The sequence below is a fragment of the Dendropsophus ebraccatus genome, chromosome 7 (genome assembly GCF_027789765.1).
Source record: "Dendropsophus ebraccatus isolate aDenEbr1 chromosome 7, aDenEbr1.pat, whole genome shotgun sequence".
NCBI lineage: Eukaryota > Metazoa > Chordata > Amphibia > Anura > Hylidae > Dendropsophus > Dendropsophus ebraccatus.
Genome location: NC_091460.1, coordinates 126,479,193 through 126,502,591, shown reverse-complemented (window position 1 = coordinate 126,502,591; position 23,399 = coordinate 126,479,193). Strand labels below are relative to the sequence as shown.

At 42.5% G+C, this 23,399-nt stretch overlaps 1 protein-coding gene across 1 annotated transcript in view; it reads left to right on the top strand.

Annotated features, from left to right (window-relative positions):
• The first annotated feature begins 5,544 nt into the window (after positions 1-5,544).
• TACR3 (tachykinin receptor 3) overlaps positions 5,545-23,399 on the top strand; it is a 92,086-nt gene continuing 74,231 nt past the window's right edge. Inside the window, exon 1 of the mRNA XM_069976802.1 lies at positions 5,545-5,990. Within this exon, the coding sequence (XP_069832903.1) occupies positions 5,545-5,990 (446 nt within the window). The remainder of the gene's footprint in view (positions 5,991-23,399) is intronic.

Sequence of the window (23,399 nt, the reverse complement as noted above, 5' to 3'; positions counted from 1 at the left end):
TTCTAGAATACACTGACGTTGAGACACGTGATGGTGTCTCTGCGGTGTTTTGGTTGATCTCCCTGAGGTCAACCAGCGTCCTTTTGCATGCACATACTAGTCATTGCTCCCACTAGCCAGAAACCTACTCCACACTGATGAGGGGCAAAAACCCCGAAACAGCTGTCTGTGGATGGATACCTTGCTGAGGTGGTTTCCTTGACTGGAGAACGCTTTGGCTTGGTTGTTCCTTCCCGGAGGGAAGGTCTGGCTAGTTCACTGACGTCGAGACATGTGATGGTGTCTCTGCAGTGTTCTTTTGCATGTTTAGAATGAGAGACATTTTAAACAGACATTTCAGTTGCGATAAACTTGCTGTGGAAAAAACGCAAAACGCACACATACGCGGATTTCTCGCAGGTTAAAATCTGCACTACCAGACCTGCGGATTTCCGCGGAAAAATAAGCTGCGGATGCGGTAGGTGTGAACGCACCCTTAAAGGGAAACTGTCACCCCCCGTGCCGGGGTGAAGGCCGCCCGACCCCCGCTAGAGCCTCGGATACTTACCCCATCTCGCCACCGCCTCTCTATCTAGTGTCTGTCAGTCAAATGAAGTAGGAGGTAGCAGGACAAGGGCTGGTAAAAGAGGACATAGGCTGGACTTACCTGGGCTTTTGCCATGCTGGAGATGTCCCTGGGGCTTTTGAAACTCATTTACATATTACATATCCAGCTCACTAGGGAGATTTAAAAAGAAATGTGTAAATAAGCACATGCTAAGTCCAAGCTGGGGTAATAAATCTGCTGAAATGACCAATGGCGGGCAGTTCAATTACATGGGCGCCTGGTCCTAGTAAACTATAAAAACACTGAAAATGCCAGTAAAGAGCACAATGGAAAACACAGCAAAATGCTAATGCTGTGTGGAAACTGTAAGCATTAATTTTCTCAGAAAGAATGTGTGTGGAATAGTAGAAGAGGAGAAGACCACTTTATACAATGCTTTCTTTTCTTCTCTATTTACACAGGAATATTGATTGATAAAATTGTTACAGCTAAAGTAAACCCACTACTTACTGTACTTGCTTGAGTAAACTAAAGGAATTGTGGCACAATCTAACAAGGCTCAAATGCATTTGACCTCCATTCTGCATAAAAACTAGATTAGAGTCAGACAACACAGCAGATTTGTTTTATGTATTCTATGCCCCCTATATATATATAAAAAAAAAAAAAAAAGTACAGAAATACACAAACCCATTGTCAGGTGGCAAAAATATCAGTTTTGAGGTTTAGGAATCCAATCAGCTTTCACCAGCCGGTCAGGCACTAGCTTGGGGAAAGTTACAGTCAGGGGCCTATTCCACAGAACAATAATCGGCCAAATCGGCCCGATTCGGCCGATTATTGCTCCGTGGAATAAATACAACGATAAGCCGATGACAACGATCTTCGGCTGATTGTTATATAGGTTTAAACCTATAATTGTCGGGCGCCGGCTGTGCATTGCTTCATGTAATAGCGGTGCACGGCAACTGACGATTTACATTACCTATCCAGGCTGCAGGGCTCCTCTTGCAGTCTTCTTCTCCCCGGGTCCCGCGTGCTCCAGCTTCAGAGCGGCCTGTCAGCCAATCACTGGCCGGGACCGCCGCAGCGAGTGATTAGCTGAGTGGCCTGTCAGCTGAGACAGGCCGCTCTGAAGCTGGAGCACGCGGGACCCGGGGAGAAGAAGACCGCAAGAGGAGCCCTGCAGCCTGGATAAGCAATGTATAAAGTTTAAGCAAGGGCTGCAAGGACATCGGTAACAATGTCCATGCAGCCCTTGTTAAATGATTATGGGGCCGTCTAATAGACACAGTCGATCGGCGCTCGTTTACATTATTGATCGGGCCCCCATCGGCCTGTGGAATAGGATCCTCAACTCTAAGAGATGTTCATGAGCCATATCTCAATACACAGTGCCTTTTTTGCACACACCCAGACAACATTTTGCACTACTAGGCTCTAGTCAGACTCACTGCTTGCCAGATGGGGCTGCGTACCCACTCTAGACTGGTTTATCATGGGTCGCGCAGGCATAATCTACACTACTCTCAACCTCTCTCATAGAAACCCATGATTATGAAATGGGGGAATTGCTGTTTTGTTTGTATACATTAATGAAGAAGTCCCACCAACTATGAAATCTGCAGCCAGACGGTAATGCGTGTTAAAACACCAGTTACTGCCACCGGATGTCATCTTCTGCCGGAAACTGGCGATGACATGTACTCGGCTCCTGCACCAGCAACTTCATGGCGGGGCTCAGCCATTGCACGCTCAGCCAGTCAGTGACTGGGGTGGGGTCCCGCCCCGGGGTCCCGCCCCAGTCACTGATTGGCTGAGCGGGCAATCACTCAGCTGGGGTCGTGATTTTGCAGGTAGCAGAGCTGCACAACCCCGGCTGCAGCAATCGGGACTATGATTCCAATAATGAACCCTATTAAGGTCAATGGGAGACTCAAACGTATTAATTACACACTCAGACTACTAGTCCTAAAAAAGGACTTTTGGCTAGTTGTGGATAAAACTGACTATTGCTAGCTATGTACCAGTGTACAATACCGGTGCTGTATATTGTATGGAACTAGCTGTTTTTCAGTCACACTGACAGATGACTACTCCTTAAAGGGACTTCTGGGTGTTTGGTGACTAACCACACTAAACCTACACCACTACTACTGTTTCCCGCTCTACCACCTCTCACAGTCAACTAACAGCAAGCAAATGAGTCAAGCATCTGGAAACCTGGATCTATGTCCCCCCAGGTCACCTGATGCAGACGGCCAATCATTGCTAGACCATAAGACAACGTATCTGCATAGCAGGATCTCCCAGCCTCTTCCTCGCATGTGTATTGATTAATTTAAGACACCAAATATGCAGGAAGGAGACTACACATTTTATTCCAGCGCCATGGGGTATTCCTTGATCAAGGATCATCATCATAAAAAAACTATTAAAAAAAACCTGCAGCACTCCAAAAGTCTATCAAGTGTGAATGGTAGTTCATTTTATCATATGCAGTGACAGTAGCATTTCAACCAAAAGCTACTGTTTGTTTGTTTATTTATTTAACCCCTTCCCGTCAGTAACATGCATATACATACGTTCCAGCACTGCACATAACCCGTGCAGTAGAAATATACATATACGTACCTGACTGATGGGGCTTCTGATGTGTGCAGGACCGCTGCAGTGAGAGCGTCCCGCACACATCAGTGTGTCCCGGGCCAGAGGTAATGAGAGGCAGCTGCGATCCCACAGCTGCGTCTCATTAACCCCTTAAACGCCGCAATCTTTAGCGATTGCGACGTTTAAGGTACTCAGTGACAGAACAAGCTTCTGTCACTGAGTGATAGGGACCCCGATCGCTTGTGCCGACAGGCCGGGGTAAGTCACTTACCTCCGTCCTGTCAGATCGGCGATCTATATATAGAGTCTGCTCTCAGGCAGGCGTTATACATAGATTGCCAATAATACTATTGATTGCATGTTTAACAGTGATGAAAAGTGTAAAAAAAAGTAATAAAAAAGTTTTTAAAAGTATTAAAAACCCTTATAAACCCGCACCCAATAAAAGTTTAAAATACCCCCTTGCCCATTCTAAAAATATTAAAAAATAAATAAACATATTACATATCGTAGCGTGCGGAATTGTCCGATCTATTAAAATATAACATTATTGTTCCCGCACGGTGAACGGCGTAAACGAGGAAAAGAAAAATACACCAGAATTGCTGATTTTAATAAATTATATCTCAGAAAAAAATTTATAAAAAGCGATCAAAATTTGTCTGTTACAGCAATATGATATTAGTAAAAAGTATAGATCCTGGCGCAAAAAATGACACCCCAACCAGCCCGGTAGGTGGAAAATAAAAGCGCTATGGCTCTTAGAAGGCAGGGAAGGAACATTGCATTAATCTGACCCGGACTTTCGTGCATCAAAGGGCTCTGTCTTGAAGGGGTTAAATATTTATTTATATGATAGATAGAAGATAGATGATAGATAGATAGATAGATAGATAGATAGATAGATAGATAGGAGATAGATAGATAATTAGATAGATAGGGGATAGATAGATAGATAGATAGATAGATAGATAGATAGATAGATAGATAGGAGATAGATAGATAGATAGATAGATAGATAGATAGATAGGAGATAGATAGGAGATAGATAGGAGATAGATAGAGAGATAGATAGATAGATAGATAGATAGATAGATAGATAGGAGATAGATAGATAATTAGATAGATAGATAGATAGATAGATAGATTAGAATAACAACACAGAATTTTCAATGCACACCAAATCAGATAGCAAATGAATTCATTGTACTGTATTACTAATCTGACCTCTGCTGCATATATAGCTGAGCATTAGACAGAGCGTAGATAATGTACTGGTATGGTCAGGAATCCCAGTATATAGTAGCAGCTTGCTAGATCATATGACACATGCTGTGCTTTGTTGAGCAGGCATTAATGCGGATGGTGCTATAACCTTATGAGTGTAGTCCTAGGTGACCAGCTACATCACATCTTATTTTCTTCAATTCACATTAGAAATGCTTATGATTTAATTGAGATCAGCTAATACTTGTATATTCAAGGGTTAACTGTTCACCCTGTACTCTGAACCAGGCAGGCTGCAATCAGCTATATACTATATCCCTTGTTCATTCCAAGCAGCAGTTTCCCTAATGTTAGTAGTCTGAATAGCTCAGTATATATGGGAGATGCAGATACTATCAAGAAGGATCAATCCAGTAACTTCAGCTGGAAGAAATGATACAGAGAGAGGGAAAAGAGGATGAAGATCAAGGGGTGTGTGTGTGTGTGTGTGTGTGTGTATCTCTATCTATCTATCTATCTATCTATCTATCTATCTATCTTACTCTTCAGCCTCTTTTCCCTCTCTGTATCTGTATATATACATATAACTAAATAAATAGATAGATAGATAGATAGATAGATAGATAGATAGATATAGTGATTTCAGCTGTGCAGCACAGCAGTCATTTCAGCACCATGGACCTGACGTTCTCTTTGCTGTGACTGTGAATACACAGCTCCTCATCCTCATCCTCATCCTCATCATTGCCAGCTCCCTGCATGGTGACATTGTATCCTGACAGCAGCAGTGACTATGTCTGGCATCATTGTCTCCTCTGTACCACCGAGGCTTGTAAGCATTGCTGAGGCTACCTGTGTGCAGGATGGGAGGGTAGACATGCCCCCTGTGGGCTCTCACTCATCCCCCCTCCCCACAGTGATGTCACAGGCATTTTCCTAGACATTGGAGGAACTCATTCTATAAAAGCTTAGCCCAGGCTGTCAATGCCTTCACTTGTTCTCTGCCAGCTCTGGAGGAACTTAGGAAGAAGTTTATATCCTATACACAGTAATGGAAATGTGGGAGTTGACTTTATGATGGACATTGGCTTGTGCTTATTCCTATACTGATCATCTGAACTGTTTGTTGGAAGACCTTTGCATTTGTAGAAAAGACAGACATGACCTCCTCTCCAATAAATGTGACCTCTGAAGATGGAGTAGGGATCTTTGCTCCCCTTGGAGAAGGCTTGCTATGGCAGAAGAATGGGACTCAAACTACTAATGTCACTTCCCCCGTTCCTCACAGATTTGTGCAACCTCCCTGGCGTATAGCCCTTTGGTCATTGGCTTATGGATCAATGGTGGCCGTCGCCGTATTCGGTAATATTATCGTCATGTGGATCATACTAGCCCACAAAAGAATGAGGACAGTCACCAACTATTTCTTGGTCAGCCTGGCTTTCTCTGATGCATCCATGGCTGCCTTCAATACCTTGGTGAATTTTATCTATGCCCTTCACAATGAGTGGTACTTTGGGGAGGCATACTGTAGATTCCACAACTTCTTCCCAATTACAGCTATTTTTGCCAGCATCTACTCCATGTCTGCCATTGCTGTGGACAGGTGAGTTATCCAGCACAGATCCTATGGGGGGGGGAGATGTCATTGATATTATTATAGTCATTGATATTATTGATGTTGACAAGTTTAAAGAAAATAATATATTGTAATTGACATAAATATTGATAAGATTTACTGTATATACTGTATAAGAAGAGCAATGTGTGTGCTTGCATTGATAGCTGAGTGCATGCATGTTGATATACATAAAGAATGTATTGGCTGTATATTAGTCTACCATTAAAAATTGAGCAAGTATGCAGAAATGTATACAAAAAAATGTAGTTAAAATATTTAACATTTTTTCCCCCAAAATATCAATAGTATTTTTTTAAGAAGGTGACATTGCTTGGAAATGTATAATGTATCTGTTTACTCAAATAGTTTTAATTGCAGTATCCCCACGAGAGGTCTTAGGTTTAACCCCTTCACGACCAAGGTAATTGATGCCCGGGTCAAATTAATGCAATGTTTCTCCCCGCCTCCTAAGAGCCATAGCGCTTTTATTTTTCCACCTACAGTGTTGGTTTGGGTGTCATTTTTTGCTCTATGATCTCTAGTTTTTATTAGTATCATATTGGCATAAAAGAAAAATTGTGATTGCTTTTCATGAATTTTTTTAATACATATTCTGTTTTTTACGCCGTTTACCGTGCGGGAATCATTATGTTATATCTTAATAGTTTGAACAATTCCACATGCTATGATATGTAATGTGTTTTTTTAATTTATTTATTTTTACATATTTTTAGTTTTATAATGGTCAAGAAGGTATTTGAAATTTTTATACTTTTAAAAACTTTATTACACTTTTTTTACACTTTTATTTTACAGTTAAATATGTAATCATTTGATTGCATATACTGATCTATGCTATGCCATAGCATAGCCTAGATTAGTGTTATTGGTGATCTATGCATAGAGTCTACCTTAAAGCAGAGTCAGGTAGACAGGATGGAGGAAAATATCTTACCCCAGCCCATCGGTAAAAGTGATCAGGATTTCTGAACCTGTCAGTGATAGGTGCTTAACCTGTCACTGACTTGCATAAACTCCACGATCGCTATATATCGCAATCGCGGGATTGCAACTTGTCATTATTCTCGGCCCCGGACACACTGATGTGTGCGGGGATGCTCACACTGCAGCAGTCCTGCACACATCTAACCCCTCACAGTCAGGAACATATATATATATTCCTTCTGCATGGGGCATCTGCAGCAGAAACGTATATATATATATATATATATATATATATATATATATATATAAAGTGATGTGATGCTGATGTGAAGGGTTTAAAATATTGTAAAAAAAAAAGTTTAGGAATGTGTAAAAGGTTCAGGTTTGCCCTACATGTGTTTTATTTTCACCAGAGCAAAAAGTTGACACGTGTCTTAGTATTTCAAGTTGCTATTGATACTTGCTAGGAACAATAGTGAAATACCTAGGTAAATATGGCTGACGTTTCAAATTATGTGAGTTCTACAATACAGAAAACATTAGTTGGAAGTATACAGGGATCCTGGTGTCTACAATAATGCTTTACCCGTCTGTAAATAAAAGAGTTAGGTTCCTAGGTTTACATTTATAATGAATATATTCAGATGTCCTTCATGTGTAACCTGTAGCAATTGATCACAGTACTATGTGTTAAGGTACAGCATGTGCAACACATTGGTAGCTGCAAGCAGATTAGCACATGCCCACTGATAATCCACTTTGTCCCTGTCATTTCCAGACATTTGCTGTTTAGATGCAATTTTAGATCTTAACAAGTGCAGATTAAATTGTGAGCTAAACAGATGAAGCAGTTCATGTTTCTTTTATGAATGAATTATAGGAAGGAAGACAAGCACTTGTCATTGTAAGCTGTTGTCACAAGAAAGCTACAGCTTTACATATAACACTATTATTATTATTATTTATATTTTTAGTTTTTATATATATATATGTAAGATACTTGAAATATGTAAAGGGAAAGAAGAATCTAACCTGCTGATATCTCCCTATTGCACTTGGGGCGCTTAGGATGAAGGTATGTTTTCTACCTTCATCTTCTGTGCAGTTTCTGTGCTATTAGGAGTTTAATCCTTATGCTAATTAGGTCATTTGGTGCACTAGGGGTGGGACTACTGACTAATAAATAACAGTGGATTGGGTGGGCGGGTACTGTTTCTGTGCGATTAGGAGACCTTATGCTTATTAGACATTTTTGTACACTGGGGACAGGACTACTGCTGTAATACCAATTTCTTTTCCCAGGACAGGAGTGAAGTGCTGTCACTGATTATGTAAAGTGCACACTCAGTTCAGCAATGAAGCTTAACTTGTATAACACAGTAGGAGTGGAGTGAGAGCACTGAATATGTAAAGTACACACTCAGTTCAGTAATGAAACCCAAGTTGTATAACACAGTAGGAGTGGAGTGCAAGCAATGATTATGTAAAGTGCACGCTCCATATACTGATCCCAGTAAATTGGTATAACTCAGTAGGAGTGTACAGTGCCCAGGGAGTGAATGATATGGACGTTGTCTTAACTGGTCCCAGTGAATTCCTATAGGCACCCAGTTAGTTAGCAAACTGGACACTTGGTTAACAGCTACAACAATCCCCCACAATCAGCCCTCCTATCCTCTCCACTCTGTCCCTATATCGCTCTGTCTCTCTCTGCTTCCATCCTGCTCTCTCCTCCACACACAGCCAACTGGCCGCCTCCATTACCGAACCACCTTATATAGAGGAGAAGGTGCTGACATCCCCCACAATCAGCCCTCCTATCCTTTTCTTTCCTCTCCTCTTTGACCCTAAATTACTTTGTGAGGCACAGTACACACTAAGCAAAAATTGCAAAGTTCCGCGGCGGAGAGCTCCTGCCATGGTCAGTGTCCTGCAGTGAGTGAATGGGAGGGCGCGCACACGTCCGCTACCGCCGCTTTCCGCTCAAATAATTGACATGTCCATTTGGCCCCGATTTTGCGCACAGGAGTTCCGCACAGAATTTCTGTAGTGTGAACGGGCCCTTAGTCTCTCCCTGCTCTAACTGCCTGCTGCCATCCTGCTTTCTCCTCCACACACAGCTGACTGGCCACCTCCAATAATGAACTGCCGTATATAGAGGGGGAGGTGCTGACATCACAGAGGGGCCTGCAGTTGATTGGACGGGCGCTAGGGATTATGGTTAATCCCTTTTTCCCACCCAGTGATGCTCCAGACAGCCAGACAGATCGCCATTTTGTTTTTTGCTAATTTCCTTAATGAATGGGCGGGAATTCACTTTGCAGAACAAAGTGAATTGACAGCACGATTTACAACGAATTTTGATCCATCCGATTTTTCACCAGATTGCAAGATCCATAGCGTTGTTATCTTTCATGTGACTGAGCTATTTTAGGGAAAATTTTTGCTGCTTGACTGGGTTCACACTACGTATATTTCAGTCAGTATTGTGGTCCTCATATTGCAACCAAAACCAGGAGTGGATTAAAAACACAGAAAGGCTCTGTTCACACAATGTTGAAATTGAGTGGATGTCCGCCATATAACAGTAAATAACGGCCATTATTTCAATACAACAGCCGTTGTTTTAAAATAACAGCAAATATTTGCCATTAAATGGCGGCCATCCACTCAATTTCAACATTGTGTGAACAGATCCTTTTTGTGTTTTTAATCCACTCCTGGTTTTGGTTGCAATATGAGGACCACAATACTGACTGAAATATACGTAGTGTGAACCCAGCTGAAGATGTATAGTTTTTATTGATACCAAGTTTTAAATGACTTTTTGATCTCTATGACGACAAACTACAGCTATTCTGGTGCTTAATTTTTTTATTTTATTTTTACAATGTGTACCCGGCGGTATAAATAATGATATAGTTTTGTAGTTTGGGACATTACGGATGTGGTGATACCAAACATGTATAGCTTTTTGTGTTTTTCTAATGTTTTATATAACAGTTTATTTTGAATGGGGAATACAATGTAATATTACTATTGGGAGGGGGGATTTATTTTATTATGTTTTATTTCACAGTTGTTGTTTTGTTTTGTTTTTTACTTTTAGGCTAGCTTCACATGTACCGGATCCACAGCGGATTTCAAGCTGCGAGTTTGCAGCTAAATCTGCTGGAGATCCTGTAGTGTGAAGCTGAGTGGGTCCCATACATGCTGCCTGTATGGGACTCGGCCCCTTTAACAACCCCCACCACCACCGGCCACCCGCCCGCAGCCCCTGCCCCGAGCATACATTACCTGCTCGGCGCCGTGGCTGTGTGACGCTCCCGGCTCACCTTGCTCCTCCTCAGCCAATAAGTGCTGCCATGCACTGATTGGCTGATGAGTGAAGGGAGAATGGAGCGTCACACAGCTGCGGCGCAGAGCAGGTAATGTAAAGTTATACAACTTTGTAATGTATGTTATGTATGTGAATGGCCCCCTTCCCTGTGCTCCCCGACTCCCGCCCATGGACCCGGAATTGTGCATTATACATACCTGATTCGTGGCGACCCCCGTCCGCCATCTTCTGACAGTGATGTAATCTTCGGGAGGCCGGCCAACCCGCTCCTGCCGACCCTCATGCTGGCCCCCCTCTGCCACGTCATAACTATGCTCAGCCGCGATTGGCTGAACACAGTTATGCCGGCATGAGCGGGTTGGCAGGAGCGGGTCAGCTGGCCTCCCAAAGATGGCGGACGGTGGTCGACACGTATCAGGTATGTATAATGCACTACACTTCCGGGTCCACGGGCAGGGTCGGGGAACACGGGAAGAGGGCCATTCACATACATAACATACATTACAAAGTTGTATAACTGTAGTGCAGTATAATGTATATGTCAGCATTATGCCGATTCTACATAGCTATGCCTCCACCTTTAGAAGGCCCCCAGGATTGCCATGGAGATGATCATAAGCCAGGGCCTTGCCTTGGGACCTCCTAACAGTAAGTATAACCCACTTACATGATCGGAACCCATTACATGCAACTGCCATGATTTGACATCGGTATGTAACAGGTTAAACTAGTTACAGCAAGAGATAATGCCAGCTGATCTCCAACAATGCCAGAGCAGGAGTGCTACAGATGCCCCACCTGATCCCACCGTAAAAAGCTGACAGGATCAGAATAAGGGTTAATAAGAGCCATTATTTGCTCTTATTTTTACCTAGTGGGAACATAGCCTTAAAGCATACCTGTCATTATGAATCCTTACTAGAGATGAGCGAACCTGGAGCATGCTCGAGTCGATCCAAACAGGAACTTTCGGCATTTGGTTAGCGGTGGCTGCTGAAGTTGGATAAAGCCCTAAGGCTATGTGGAAAACATGGATATAGTCATTGGCTGTATCCATGTTTTCCAGACAACCTTAGAGCTTTATCCAAGTTCAGCAGTCACCGCTAATCAAATACCGAACGTTTGCTCATCTCTAATCCTTACCCAATCGGTATGCAGTCACTCTTACCTCCTAAAGATAAATATCAGTATGACCACATTGGGTCAGTTCTGTGCACGAGCCATATTCTGATTCAGTAGAGCTTGTGAATAGAACTGACCCAGCGAGGTTGTATCAATAGTCAGTAGTGGATTATAACAGGTCCTTTTCGGGCAGTAGCCCGGGACCCTGAGCATCTGAGGGGCCCATGGGCACCCAAAAAGACATACTTTCAGTTGTGTTTTGTCTCCTGGCTACAGTTCTGCCATGATTTGCAAAAAATTGCTGCTTTTTTACCCCAATGTAGGACAAATCAGGGCATCATGACATTATTTACCATGTACTATGAACACCATGCTAGTGCTACCAAAGTTAGAGTGAGGTGTGTGTGGGGGGGGGGGGCAGGCTTGGTGAACAGCCTGGGGCCTATGGTAAAGTTAATCCGCCGCAGTCAATAGTTACCCAATATGAGTAGGTACCTACAGTAAAGTGGCTGATGGGAACTGTGATTACACCACCATTACAATGCAAGTGGCAGTAACATAATGAAACCTCACTGTCCCAGCAGGGCATAGGGCATTGTGATCGTTATTTATGGCTGCAGTTATCAAAATAAGGCTGTTTTTTTATGTCCCCAAAAAACTGACAGGATTTTGCAGTAACCTGGTGTGAACTGGGCTTGTTTTTACTTCTATGTGCCACACCCACTTGCTTCTTAGCTTCCTGGTTATGCGGGAGTTAAACTGATTACTGGGAGAATTGATTAATGCAGCTGAGTAGGGGTCCATTAACACAGAAAGATTATCTGACAGATTATCTGCCAAAGATTTGAAGCCAAAGCCAGGAATGGATTTGAAAAGAGAAGAAATCTCAGGCTTTCTTTTATGACCTGTTCTCTGTTTATAGTCTGTTTCTGGCTTTGGCTTCAAATCTTTGGCAGATAATCTGTCAGATAATCTTTCTGTGTATATGGACACTAGGTCTTTAGACTGACTGGTTTCTCTGCCTGGAACCTAGAAGATCTGAGCGCCGGTCCAATGGGGATCCGGCCCGGGCTCTTGTTCAGCATAAAAGGAAGCTAAGGTGGTCTCCCAGCGCTGGCTAATTAGGTTCATAAACATATAGAAAAAAGTGTCAGCTCACCGATTGCAACCTCTCTGGTGCCCGGACTCACATATGGCTCGATGCGTATTTATGCAACACTGAAGAAAAATGTTCCACAGTCCAGCACTTGGCAAAGAAGTTATGTATTTATTCAGTTTTGTTGCAATGCACAGCAGAACACCCCAGAACATGCAGTGACCCCACAGATTAGACGCATTTCGAGCGTATGCGCACTCTTGTTCACCTAGTGCCTTCCCACTCTAACTCCCCTTAAATAATCACCATACAGGTGTACATACAAGTGGATCAAGGAATGCAATTAAGAGAACTGGTTACATATGCTGTGAAAACATGGGCAAAAGCATATTGGAGTTATTTCATTGTTGCACAATATGAATAATTGGTTACATACATAATGTGTTCATTTACAATAATAAATAATAGATATGCAAATGAGCATTAGTAAATGTACTATTTTTAAAGCAGTTGAACACATGTGTGTTAGATATAAGGCAATATACCATGCGATAGTCTTCTACACGCATGAATGGTATTCTAACTGCGTCTGAATGACACCCAACTGCTAGGCAGCTGCTTGGGCATATTCACACTTGTGACCATGCATGCGTGCCAAAGAACATCGCTAAAAGTATAAATGTGGAGGATAAACAGGAAAAGTAACATAAATGTATGTAAAAATTATAGTAACTACAAATTACAAATATTTGTTAATAATGATACATTAATTCCCTGCGTATATTCATGCCTTCTGGTGCTCTGGTACCCCATCTAAACTGCCAGTATGCCTCGCGGTTTCTGAGAAATCTAGCAGTATCCCCTCCTCTAATTTTAGGCATTATTTTCTCAATGCCATAGATAGTGAATCCATCACAGCAGGGTGAAAACACAGGAGAAATACGCAAATTGAGTGAGGAAAGGACAGTGATGAACTTATCCTCGAGAGTACTCACACCAAAGCACATCAAGGTACTCGAACGAGGTCTGAACTTTGCTCCCACTAACGCACCTGATGTATTTTCCATTTTGTGTGATGTAACAGGTTCATCCGCAGCCTTACGGTACGTAGACATTTTTTGAGCTCGGTTACTGCTGAAACTAACCATGACACTTTGGCCGTGCAGGAGGCTGCAAATGAATTTGTAGATAAGACATTCAGTGAACAGATTGCACTTATAATTTTGCATGATTTGCACAATGTAGAAAATTTGACACACACTAACAAAGTTAATACCAATGTCTCTTTCACAACCAGAAGTCCAGACTTTTACCCCCTGCAGTCCAGGGCTGAATGCATGGATAAATTTCAACAGGTTGTAGAAAGGGACATTACATCATTGGTATACAATGTCACTAGGAATAACCAAAATAAAAATAATCTTACGGTCAGGGAACGTAAAGCCCTTCAAGAATTACAATCTTTCAGTGACATTGTAATTAAGATGTCAGATAAAGGCGGGGTGGTAACTGTTATGAACAAATCAGACTATGTGGAGCAGGTGGAAAAATTAAAAAGTGATACATCAGTATATTTGCCACTCACATACAATCCAACTAAAAAATACAGTGAAGAACTACACAAAATTATAAGTTATGGATTAAGTTTGGGTATTCTCAGTAAAAAAGAAACTGAATATTTAATAGTAGATCAGCCCATTACCCCCATATTGTACACCCTACCAAAAACGCATAAGGGAATCAGCCCGCCTCCAATGCATCCAATCGTTTCAAGCACTGGTTCATTGCTGGAACGATTATCAGAATGGCTGGATTGTCTTTTACAATCCATGGTAAAACGAGTACCAGGTTACCTACAAGACTCTAAAGATGTCATGACTTCCCTTAGTGACGTCACATGGCAGCCAGAGTGGCACTGGCTGACATGTGACGTCACCTCGCTATACACCAGCATCCCCTGGCAGGTAGCGTTACAGGCATTGCGATTTCACTTAGAGAAATATGGCAATTACACAACAGACTTGAAGTGTTCATCATTGAAATTGCACATTTTTTGCTTAGTCACAATTTTTTCATGTTTAAATCGTAAATATTTTTTGCAAGTAAGTGGAGTTTCAATGGGAGCTAGACACTCCCCTTCGTTGGCAAATTTGACCATGTCATTTTGGGAGGAACAGTTTGTTTTTTCTGACACCAATCCTTTCTGTTCACATCTGCAATGGTACGGGAGATTCATCGATGATGTCATCATCATTTGGATCGGAGATGTATCTCCCGTACCATTGTTTGTGGAGTATTTAAGTTCTAACAATTATAATTTGAAATTCACTTATAATTTACAGAAAGAGAAAATTGAGTTCTTGGATTTACAGTTGCAGGGGACACCGAGTTGCATCATAAAATTCTCCACATACCGTAAACCCATTTCAGGTAACACTGTATTGCGAGCAGACAGTAACCACCCAGCACATACAATCCGAGCCATCCCTGTGGGTGAGCTTACTAGACTCAAATGGAATTGTACAAATAATGGGATTTTCCCTAAAGAAACCGCAATGTTAGAACAGAGGTTAAAAAGAAGAGGATATGCTAACCATCACCTTAATAGAGCCAAACACATAGTGTCCACAAAAAGTCGTCAGACTTTAGTCAAACCTAAAGTAAACACACTTCATCCCAAAAAAAGTATATCTAAACCAATTTTATCCATGGTATATACACCGGCATTCAACCAAATCAAGTATATAATAAAAAGTCATATGCATATATTGACGGAAGATGCTAAACTGGCAGAAATATTAGCACAAGGTTGTGCCATTGTCCCCAAAAAAGCAAAAACATTGGGAGACATACTTTCTCCTAGTCTTATTGTAACTGACAAAAGGACTCCCACTTGGTTACAGAAACGTGGTTTCTACAAGTGTGGAGGCTATCCTTGTCGGACATGCACATATGTCAAACCATGTACCACTTTCTACAATAATTCCAATGACAAACAATTTCACATTAAACAAAGAATGGATTGTAACTCCACAAACATCATTTATGTCATTGAATGCTCATTATGTAATATAAAATATGTTGGGTGTACCACACGTAAAGTGAAAATACGTACATTAGAGCATTTGAATGACATTACTGGTAACCCATTAGGCAACAAATCAGGTGCCTCGGCACATTTTTCACAATGCCATGGTGGTAGATGTGATGGATTCACTATCTATGGCATTGAGAAAATAATGCCTAAAATTAGAGAAGGGGATACTGCTAGATTTCTCAGAAACCGCGAGGCATACTGGCAGTTTAGATGGGGTACCAGAGCACCAGAAGGCATGAATATACGCAGGGAATTAATGTATCATTATTAACAAATATTTGTAATTTGTAGTTACTATAATTTTTACATACATTTATGTTACTTTTCCTGTTTATCCTCCACATTTATACTTTTAGCGATGTTCTTTGGCACGCATGCATGGTCACAAGTGTGAATATGCCCAAGCAGCTGCCTAGCATTCAGACTCAGTTAGAATACCATTCATGCGTGTAGAAGACTATCGCATGGTATATTGCCTTATATCTAACACACATGTGTTCAACTGCTTTAAAAATAGTACATTTACTAATGCTCATTTGCATATCTATTATTAATTAGGTTCATACCCTGATCCCAGCGTTCCCCTGTCTATTCCTGCGATCCCGTACCTTACCCCTCTGCTTGCTTGACTTTGTTACCTGACCTCTTGCTTGACTTTTTGACTATCCGATTGTTACCTGATTTTGTACTGCGCTTCACGGTTGGGTCTAACCTTGCTTGTTTGACTATCCTATATTGTGTTTGTCTGTCTGTCTTGTTCTGTGTGCACGTATCCAGTACAAGGAACGTCTTGGTGGTTGTCCACGGCCGCCTAGGGCCGTTTGAGGCAAGTAGGTAGGGAAACTTGTTGGGCTCAGTATTAGTGCTCACTGTGCTGTCTTGTCAAACTGTAAGACCAGTTTCACACAGAACAGAATTGCAGCAGATTTCCTGCTTGCGAGTTCAGAGCAAAATCCGCTGCAATACCTGACACTATCAATTTCTGTAGGTTTACATACTTGCAGCGAATTTTTCATCCGACTTTAAATATGTAAACGCCACCCCCCCTTAACCCATGGCAGCCCAGTGCATACATTAGCAGTCCATGCTCCGGCTTGATTCTAGGGCTCCTGGCATCCTGACATTCCACTCATCCCGATCAGTGCGCTGTCCCACCACAGCCACTGATTGGTTGAGCAGGACATCATGATGCCGGGAGCCCCAGAAGCAAGCCGGAGCATGGACTGGTAATGTATGCACTGGGCTGCCATGGATTAAGGGGGGTGGCGTTTACATACTTGCATCGGGATGAAAATTCCGTTGCAAGTATGTAATCCTATTCAGGCTATGCTCACACGTTTTATGAGGCCGGCCATTCCGTCACCCGGCTGGGTCTGGAACATCCGGTCTCAGAAAAGACCATCCCGGCCGGTACCGCAGTAGCGGATGGATGATCTTTACAGCCGCTGAGTTTGGATGCGGCTTCCCTGCTGCTCACAATGAAACGTGGAATTGACAGGGTTTTCTGCGTCCGCTATTAAAAGAATAGCGGCCACAGAAAACTGACATGTCAGCTTCTCACTGCGCCGCTAAGGATCCAAGCTGGAGCGTATAAAATGTGTATACACTCCGGCCGGGATTCCCTCAGCCTTCAGCACAACGTAAGTTCTGCACGTTGTTGCAACGGCCGTGATTAGTACGGAACTTATGTTGAGTGAACAACAAACTGGAAGTATAGGAATTACAGCAGATTTTGCTGTGAACTCGCTGTGTGAAATCCGCTGCAATTCTGTTACATGTGAACCCATTCTAAAACAAGGACTGGGTAATCACCAGCTGCCTAGAAGAGAACCAACGGTAAAAATAGAAATGGCAAGGTCCCAAAGAAAATATAGAATGAATTTTTGCTTCAAATCCTTTAGGCATTGTGGCCACAGTATGTATGAGAAGCCACGGGAAGTTGTTGTTCTCCACATACACTGAATCCTTTATACACAGGCTTCTTAGGCAACACTGGGATCAAATGGATCAGAGCAGAGAAGTTCAACATCAGTGGATACCAACAAAATATTAAGAGCAAGATTTCACAGTGCAGAACCTGCATGTGGTTTTATGTCTTCAAAGCTGCGGCAATTTGCTTTTCCATAGAGGTTAATAGCTAATTTGAGGTGCAGGTTACACTGAGTATTTTATATGTGCATAATCACAATGATATTCTTTCTAAGGTTTTCCTTCAGTGGACGGCTGCATGTCATTTGTGCAGTACCGCTGCTTGTAGAAAAGGTTGTACAGATTTTTGTCCATACCAAAACAATCTAAAGGACAACTCCGACCAAAATGTGTTTTTTAATATGTTATTACATAAGCAAAGTTAGACAAATTCCTAATGTACACTAATTATGGTAAATATGTATATCCGGTCAGACAGGCTTCAATTTCTCTAAAAAAAAAAATGTGGTCACGACTCAGTCTATACCTGAAGGGTCCAGCAGGGGGCGCAGTATATGTAGAAATTACATGTAAAAAATGATAACTTGTGTAATTAGTTGGCTCTTGTACACATATTTTCTACTCTGTTCTTAAACATTGTACCAGTAAATGCCGCATGTCTTGACATTTACTTGAGACAAAATTAAAAGGCTTTAATAAAGATTACTGTACCTCCGGTGCCTGAACCTCCAGCTGCACTTCCATATATACCGCCGCTGCCCCCTCCTCCTCCACCTCCAGATCCTGCTCCACTTCCACCAAAGCCATTGGAGAAGTTTTACTTTTGCTAAACTTTTTCCTTGTCTAGAGAAGAAACTCATTTGATACCAAATATATTTGTTTATTTATTTTTATTTATGAAATGGGAAAAGGGGAGTGATTCAGACCTTTATTAGTGGAGGGGATTTTTTTATTAATAAAAAAAATAACATTTAATTTTTTTTACACACTAAATAGAAGACTTTGGGGGACTTCTAGTATTACTACTCTGAACTCTCATTGAGATATTTGCAGTAAAGATACTGCATAGATCAATGAAATCGGTGTTCTATTGCTCTCGGCTGCTGCAGCTGAGAGCAATAGATTGTCGACCCGAGATCAGCGCCATTACGGTGCAGACCCCCGGCCAGCTGAGATGCACAGAACGCTTCTCCGCGATCGCGTAGCGGGTGGCAATCCCACCACTAGATCACCTCAGATGGGGAAAATAGCCTTTTAAATGCAGCTGTCAACTTTGAAAGCTGCATTTAAATGGCTGATAAGCAGGCACGGCGATCAGATTGTGGCCACTAATTGCAGATAGCAAATAATTGCAGATAGCAGCCGGGATCGCAGCAGTTCAGAGCAGGGCCACCATTCGGCCCCCCTCTTAACACCTCAACCGATGCCAGGGTGTACATGTATGCCCTGTGTCGTTAAGAGGTTAAAGGAAAAGTCTGACCATTATTTTTTGTCAGGCAGCAGAGGCAGGGTAGAAAATGTCAATCATGGATTGGTTACCTCTCCTCTTGCCAGCGAAGCATTGCCTGACTGACCCCAGAACCCCCATTAGAGGACATTTTCCCCCTCATGAATCAGCCAATCACTGACTACAGTGGCATCCCACCCCAGTCACTGACTGGCTGAGCGGAATATCAATCAGCCGGGTCGTGAAATCAGCTGAGAAGAAAATCTCGGAGCGCGCCAGAGGTCCCAGAGCCACAATTCATTGCTGGAGAGGCATGGGGAGAGGGGAGATAGCATTGTTTATTATGTTCCCCTGTGTCCCTGCTGTTTGGGAAAAAATGCTTGTGGATGGTCTTCTCATTTAAGTCACTTTATATCGGGTAAAATGCTAAAGGTGACTTTCAAGCTGACTACATCTCCATAACAGCAGGTAGCCACAGAGAACAGCAAGAAACCCAATGCAAAACAATGCAGCTAACTGCTGCTGATGACTGATGTAAACAAGCTCCTGGCAGGCTCTATCTGCAACTTTTGAGCTACTTTGTACTGTAGGGAGGGTTAATCTGAGTTCAAGTTGCTGTTGAACTAACTTATTGTGACTAATCCTCCCAGCATTACAAAGTTGCTACAAAGTTGAAGAGAAGGTCTTGTTTACACCAGCCGTCTGGGAAGGGAGGGTAGAGGAGAAGGAGACGGAGAGAAAAGTTCATGCAAAGATTTCTTTGCCTTCAGCAGAAAGCAGCATCTTAAAACTGTGGGAAGGAGACTGAATAGATAATAACAAGTATGGAATGAATTGTTAGTCTCACCATGGGCAGCAACATATAAAAAGTTATGTTGGAGCGGAATACCCGTTTAGGTTAGTTACATTCAATTTTCTTTGCTTTTTTTTTAATAATTTTAAATCTTTATTCAAAAATCAATTTACAGCCACATATAGTTATAGCACAGTTTGTAAAAAATGTTGTTTACTTAATAAACTAACTTCTTTAGACTACATACAGTATATATATATATATTCACTATTGACTTCATTGAGAGTTGGGAGCTCAGTATGTATCGGAGAATAAAAGGAAACCATAGGCGATCCACAGAAATGAGCAAACCATAGAAACTCATTACAACAGTGCCAGCAAACCCTATACTAAGAGAACCAGCACAGAAAAATAATAATCTAACAAGCAAAAGAAAGGCTTAAGGCATGTTGCCCTAAGGCAAGCATGATATGAGTAGAAACCACAGAAACTAAAAATGTAACATAGCATACTGTACATTAAACAGGTTAAGATGAAGCAGGTAAAGGCACGATTCAGGCTTAAAATACATATGCATTCTGAAAGAATATATTAAATATATATATATATATATATATATATATATATATATATATGCAAATGTGTTACATATGAACATTTACCTTCGTCTTCAGAAATATGACGTTGCCATAGTAACAATGTCCAATTTACATGAGCTTGTCAGTCAAAGAGTTATTTGGACAGTCAGTATAGTTATTATATCACTGACAACTGGCAAATTTTTATGATGTTTTTGGAAAAAAATTAACATTTTAGGTTTTTCTGTAGGCTATTTTTCAACAGTAACATTAAAGTTTTTTCCACTATCTTCGGAAAGCATGATAAAAACTGTTACTTTTTGCTGATAATTTTGTTACAATAGCAATCAAAATTGTAGCTAAAAATTACCTTTTTTTTTTTTTTTTTTTTACCCAATTGTGAAAAAACACAAAAAAACAACAACAATGCTAACAAAATGGAAAAAAAAAAAACATATGTCACTCAAAAAAAACCTTTGACATGTGCTAGATACGTCAAGAGTTTTCATCAATTGAGTTCTGGATGTTCAAACCCCCAGCAATCACATGATGAATCTAGGAGAAGAGTATGGCTAAGCACTTTACTCCCTGGCTCGCTGCCTTTTCTATCTCATTGTAGGAGATGGTCTTAATTATAAGTCTATAGAGACTGGGGGAGTTTTATCAAACATGGTGTAAAGTGAAACTGGCTCAGTTGCCCCTAGTAACCAATCAGATTCCACCTTTCATTCCTCACAGACTCTTTGGAAAATGAAAGGTGGAATCTGATTGGTTGCTAGGGGCAACTGAGCCAGTTTCACTTTACACCATGTTTGATAAATCTCCCCCTGTGTCTTCTGCAAATAGACAGAGATTGCAGTAAGCCAGAAAGAAAGGCATTACATGCTTTTCACTTCTTTAACGATTAGTGGGGTTCCACACATCTAGATCAAAATGTCTAGATAGAAAGCCGATATCAGTCGAGTTGGCTAACTTATGCAATTTGTGTAACTTTGGCCTTCACAGTAGTTGTGTAACTGGCATGGCCTCCTAGCAACTCTTGTTATGTAACTTCTTGAGTTGCGTAAACAGCATAGCTCCTGGTGCTATGTTACTAACATAGAAGGAGCATGCTCGTCCTGGTGCTGTCCATATTCTATAGAGCAGGGGTGGGGAACCTTTTCCATGTCGAGGGCCGGTCGGGCATTAATAAAATCATTCGAGGGCCGCATACCATGCGCGGCAATTAGTAGCGTGGGTTTGCAGCACCCAGGGCAAAGTATTGTTCCCCTAGTTCCCCTGCTATTGTAGTTAATCCCCAGTGATGCCCCTGCTATTGTAGTTAACCCCCAGTGATGCCCCTTGTAGTCTAGTCTAGCCAAGTCATGTCCCTGGTAGCCTAAATAACCCCCTATCAGCCATGTCCCTGGTAGCCTAAATAACCCCCTATCAGTCATGTCCCTGGTAGCCTAAATAACCCCCATCAGTCATGTCCCTGGTGGACTAGTTAACCCCCATCAGTCATGTCCCTGGTGGACTAGTTAACCCCCATCAGTCATGTCCCTGGTGGACTAGTTAACCCCCATCAGTCATGTCCCTGGTGGACTAGTTAACCCCCATCAGTCATGTCCCTGGTGAACTAGTTAACCCCCATCTGTCATGTCCCTGGTAGCCTATTTAACCCCCAAATAAAAAAAATAAACATCCCACTCACCTTACCTCCGTTCCCACGCTGTCCAGGTCCTCTACTCTCCCACATCCTCTTATGTCCCAGGTCCTCTGTGCCGGTCTTCTCCTGCAGGCGGCGCGCGATGAAATGACGTCATCGCGCACGGCCCGCAGGAGACTGAAGACGCGCTGCTCTGCTGGGGAAGAAGCCGGCATAGACACAGGAGGATGCTGTGTGCGCCGGCTCCTTCCTCCTCCAGAGCAGCGCGCATTACAGGGGAGCTGCGGGCCGCGGGCCGCGGGACGGAGGTTCCCCACCCCTGCTATAGAGTGAGGCAAGGACACAGTCCTGCTCTATACATGACAGCCGAGGGCCACCCCTGATTGCTGCTGTAGGCCCCACAGGAAGTGGTGTATTCTTTCCAGTATGACACAGTGCTCTCTGCTGCCACTTCTGTTCATGTTAGGAACTGTCCAGAGCAGTAGCAAATCCCCATAGAAAACCTTTCCTGCTCTGGAGAGTTCCTAAGGACACTACATTATTCTGACAGTAATGGCCCCATAAGGCCATTAGGAGCACTGGGGGTGGGGCTGCGGCCCCCAAGCACCAACGGCACCACCTAACGGCCCCCAGCTGACCTGTTTCACTGATAATTATTAGAAGGGATGGGCCGGTGTGCGTGAGGGCATTATCTCTACCCACAAACAGCATGGAAATGGTGCAGCGCATGAAGCTCAGAGACATATCAGCAGGTTATATTAGTCTAACCTGCTGATAGCTCCTTTTAACTAACATGCTTAGAGTGAATGTACCATCAGGTACATTCGCTTTAACCTGACCCACGGATAGATCAGCGCCTGTGCAGGGAAGCCGGTGCCGCGGTCCATTTTTTGAACCGCGGCCCAGTTCCCGTGTGTGGTGCTGTTCTATCCACGGGTACTGGGCCGGGGCTGAAGCACTGGAGGCGGGCCACCCCCAGGAGAAGGAAGCCCACACCCCTCTATGACGTGGCTCCATTGATTCTAACAGAGCTGCGTCATAGAAGAGCGGGGGATTCCTCCCACTGAAGGTGGCCCGGTTGATCTATCCGTGGGTCATGGTAAAGCGAATGTACCTGATGGTACATTCGCTTTAAAACCAAATTACGTACCTTGAAAACAACTAAGGCATTGCATCCTTCCATAGAAACACAAAGACTATAGTCTATATTTGAATACAAGCAAAAGACTCATCTAAGGGCAATCTCTAATTGTGTAACGCCTTCCAGTTTATCCCTACCTGAACAATACTGTTAATAAATCTGGACTAGATGGACAACTGATGGGATGATCGTTGTAATGCTCACCTAAAGCATAAATAATATTATACAGCGCCCTTCCTGTCTGTTCCCTCTGAGCAG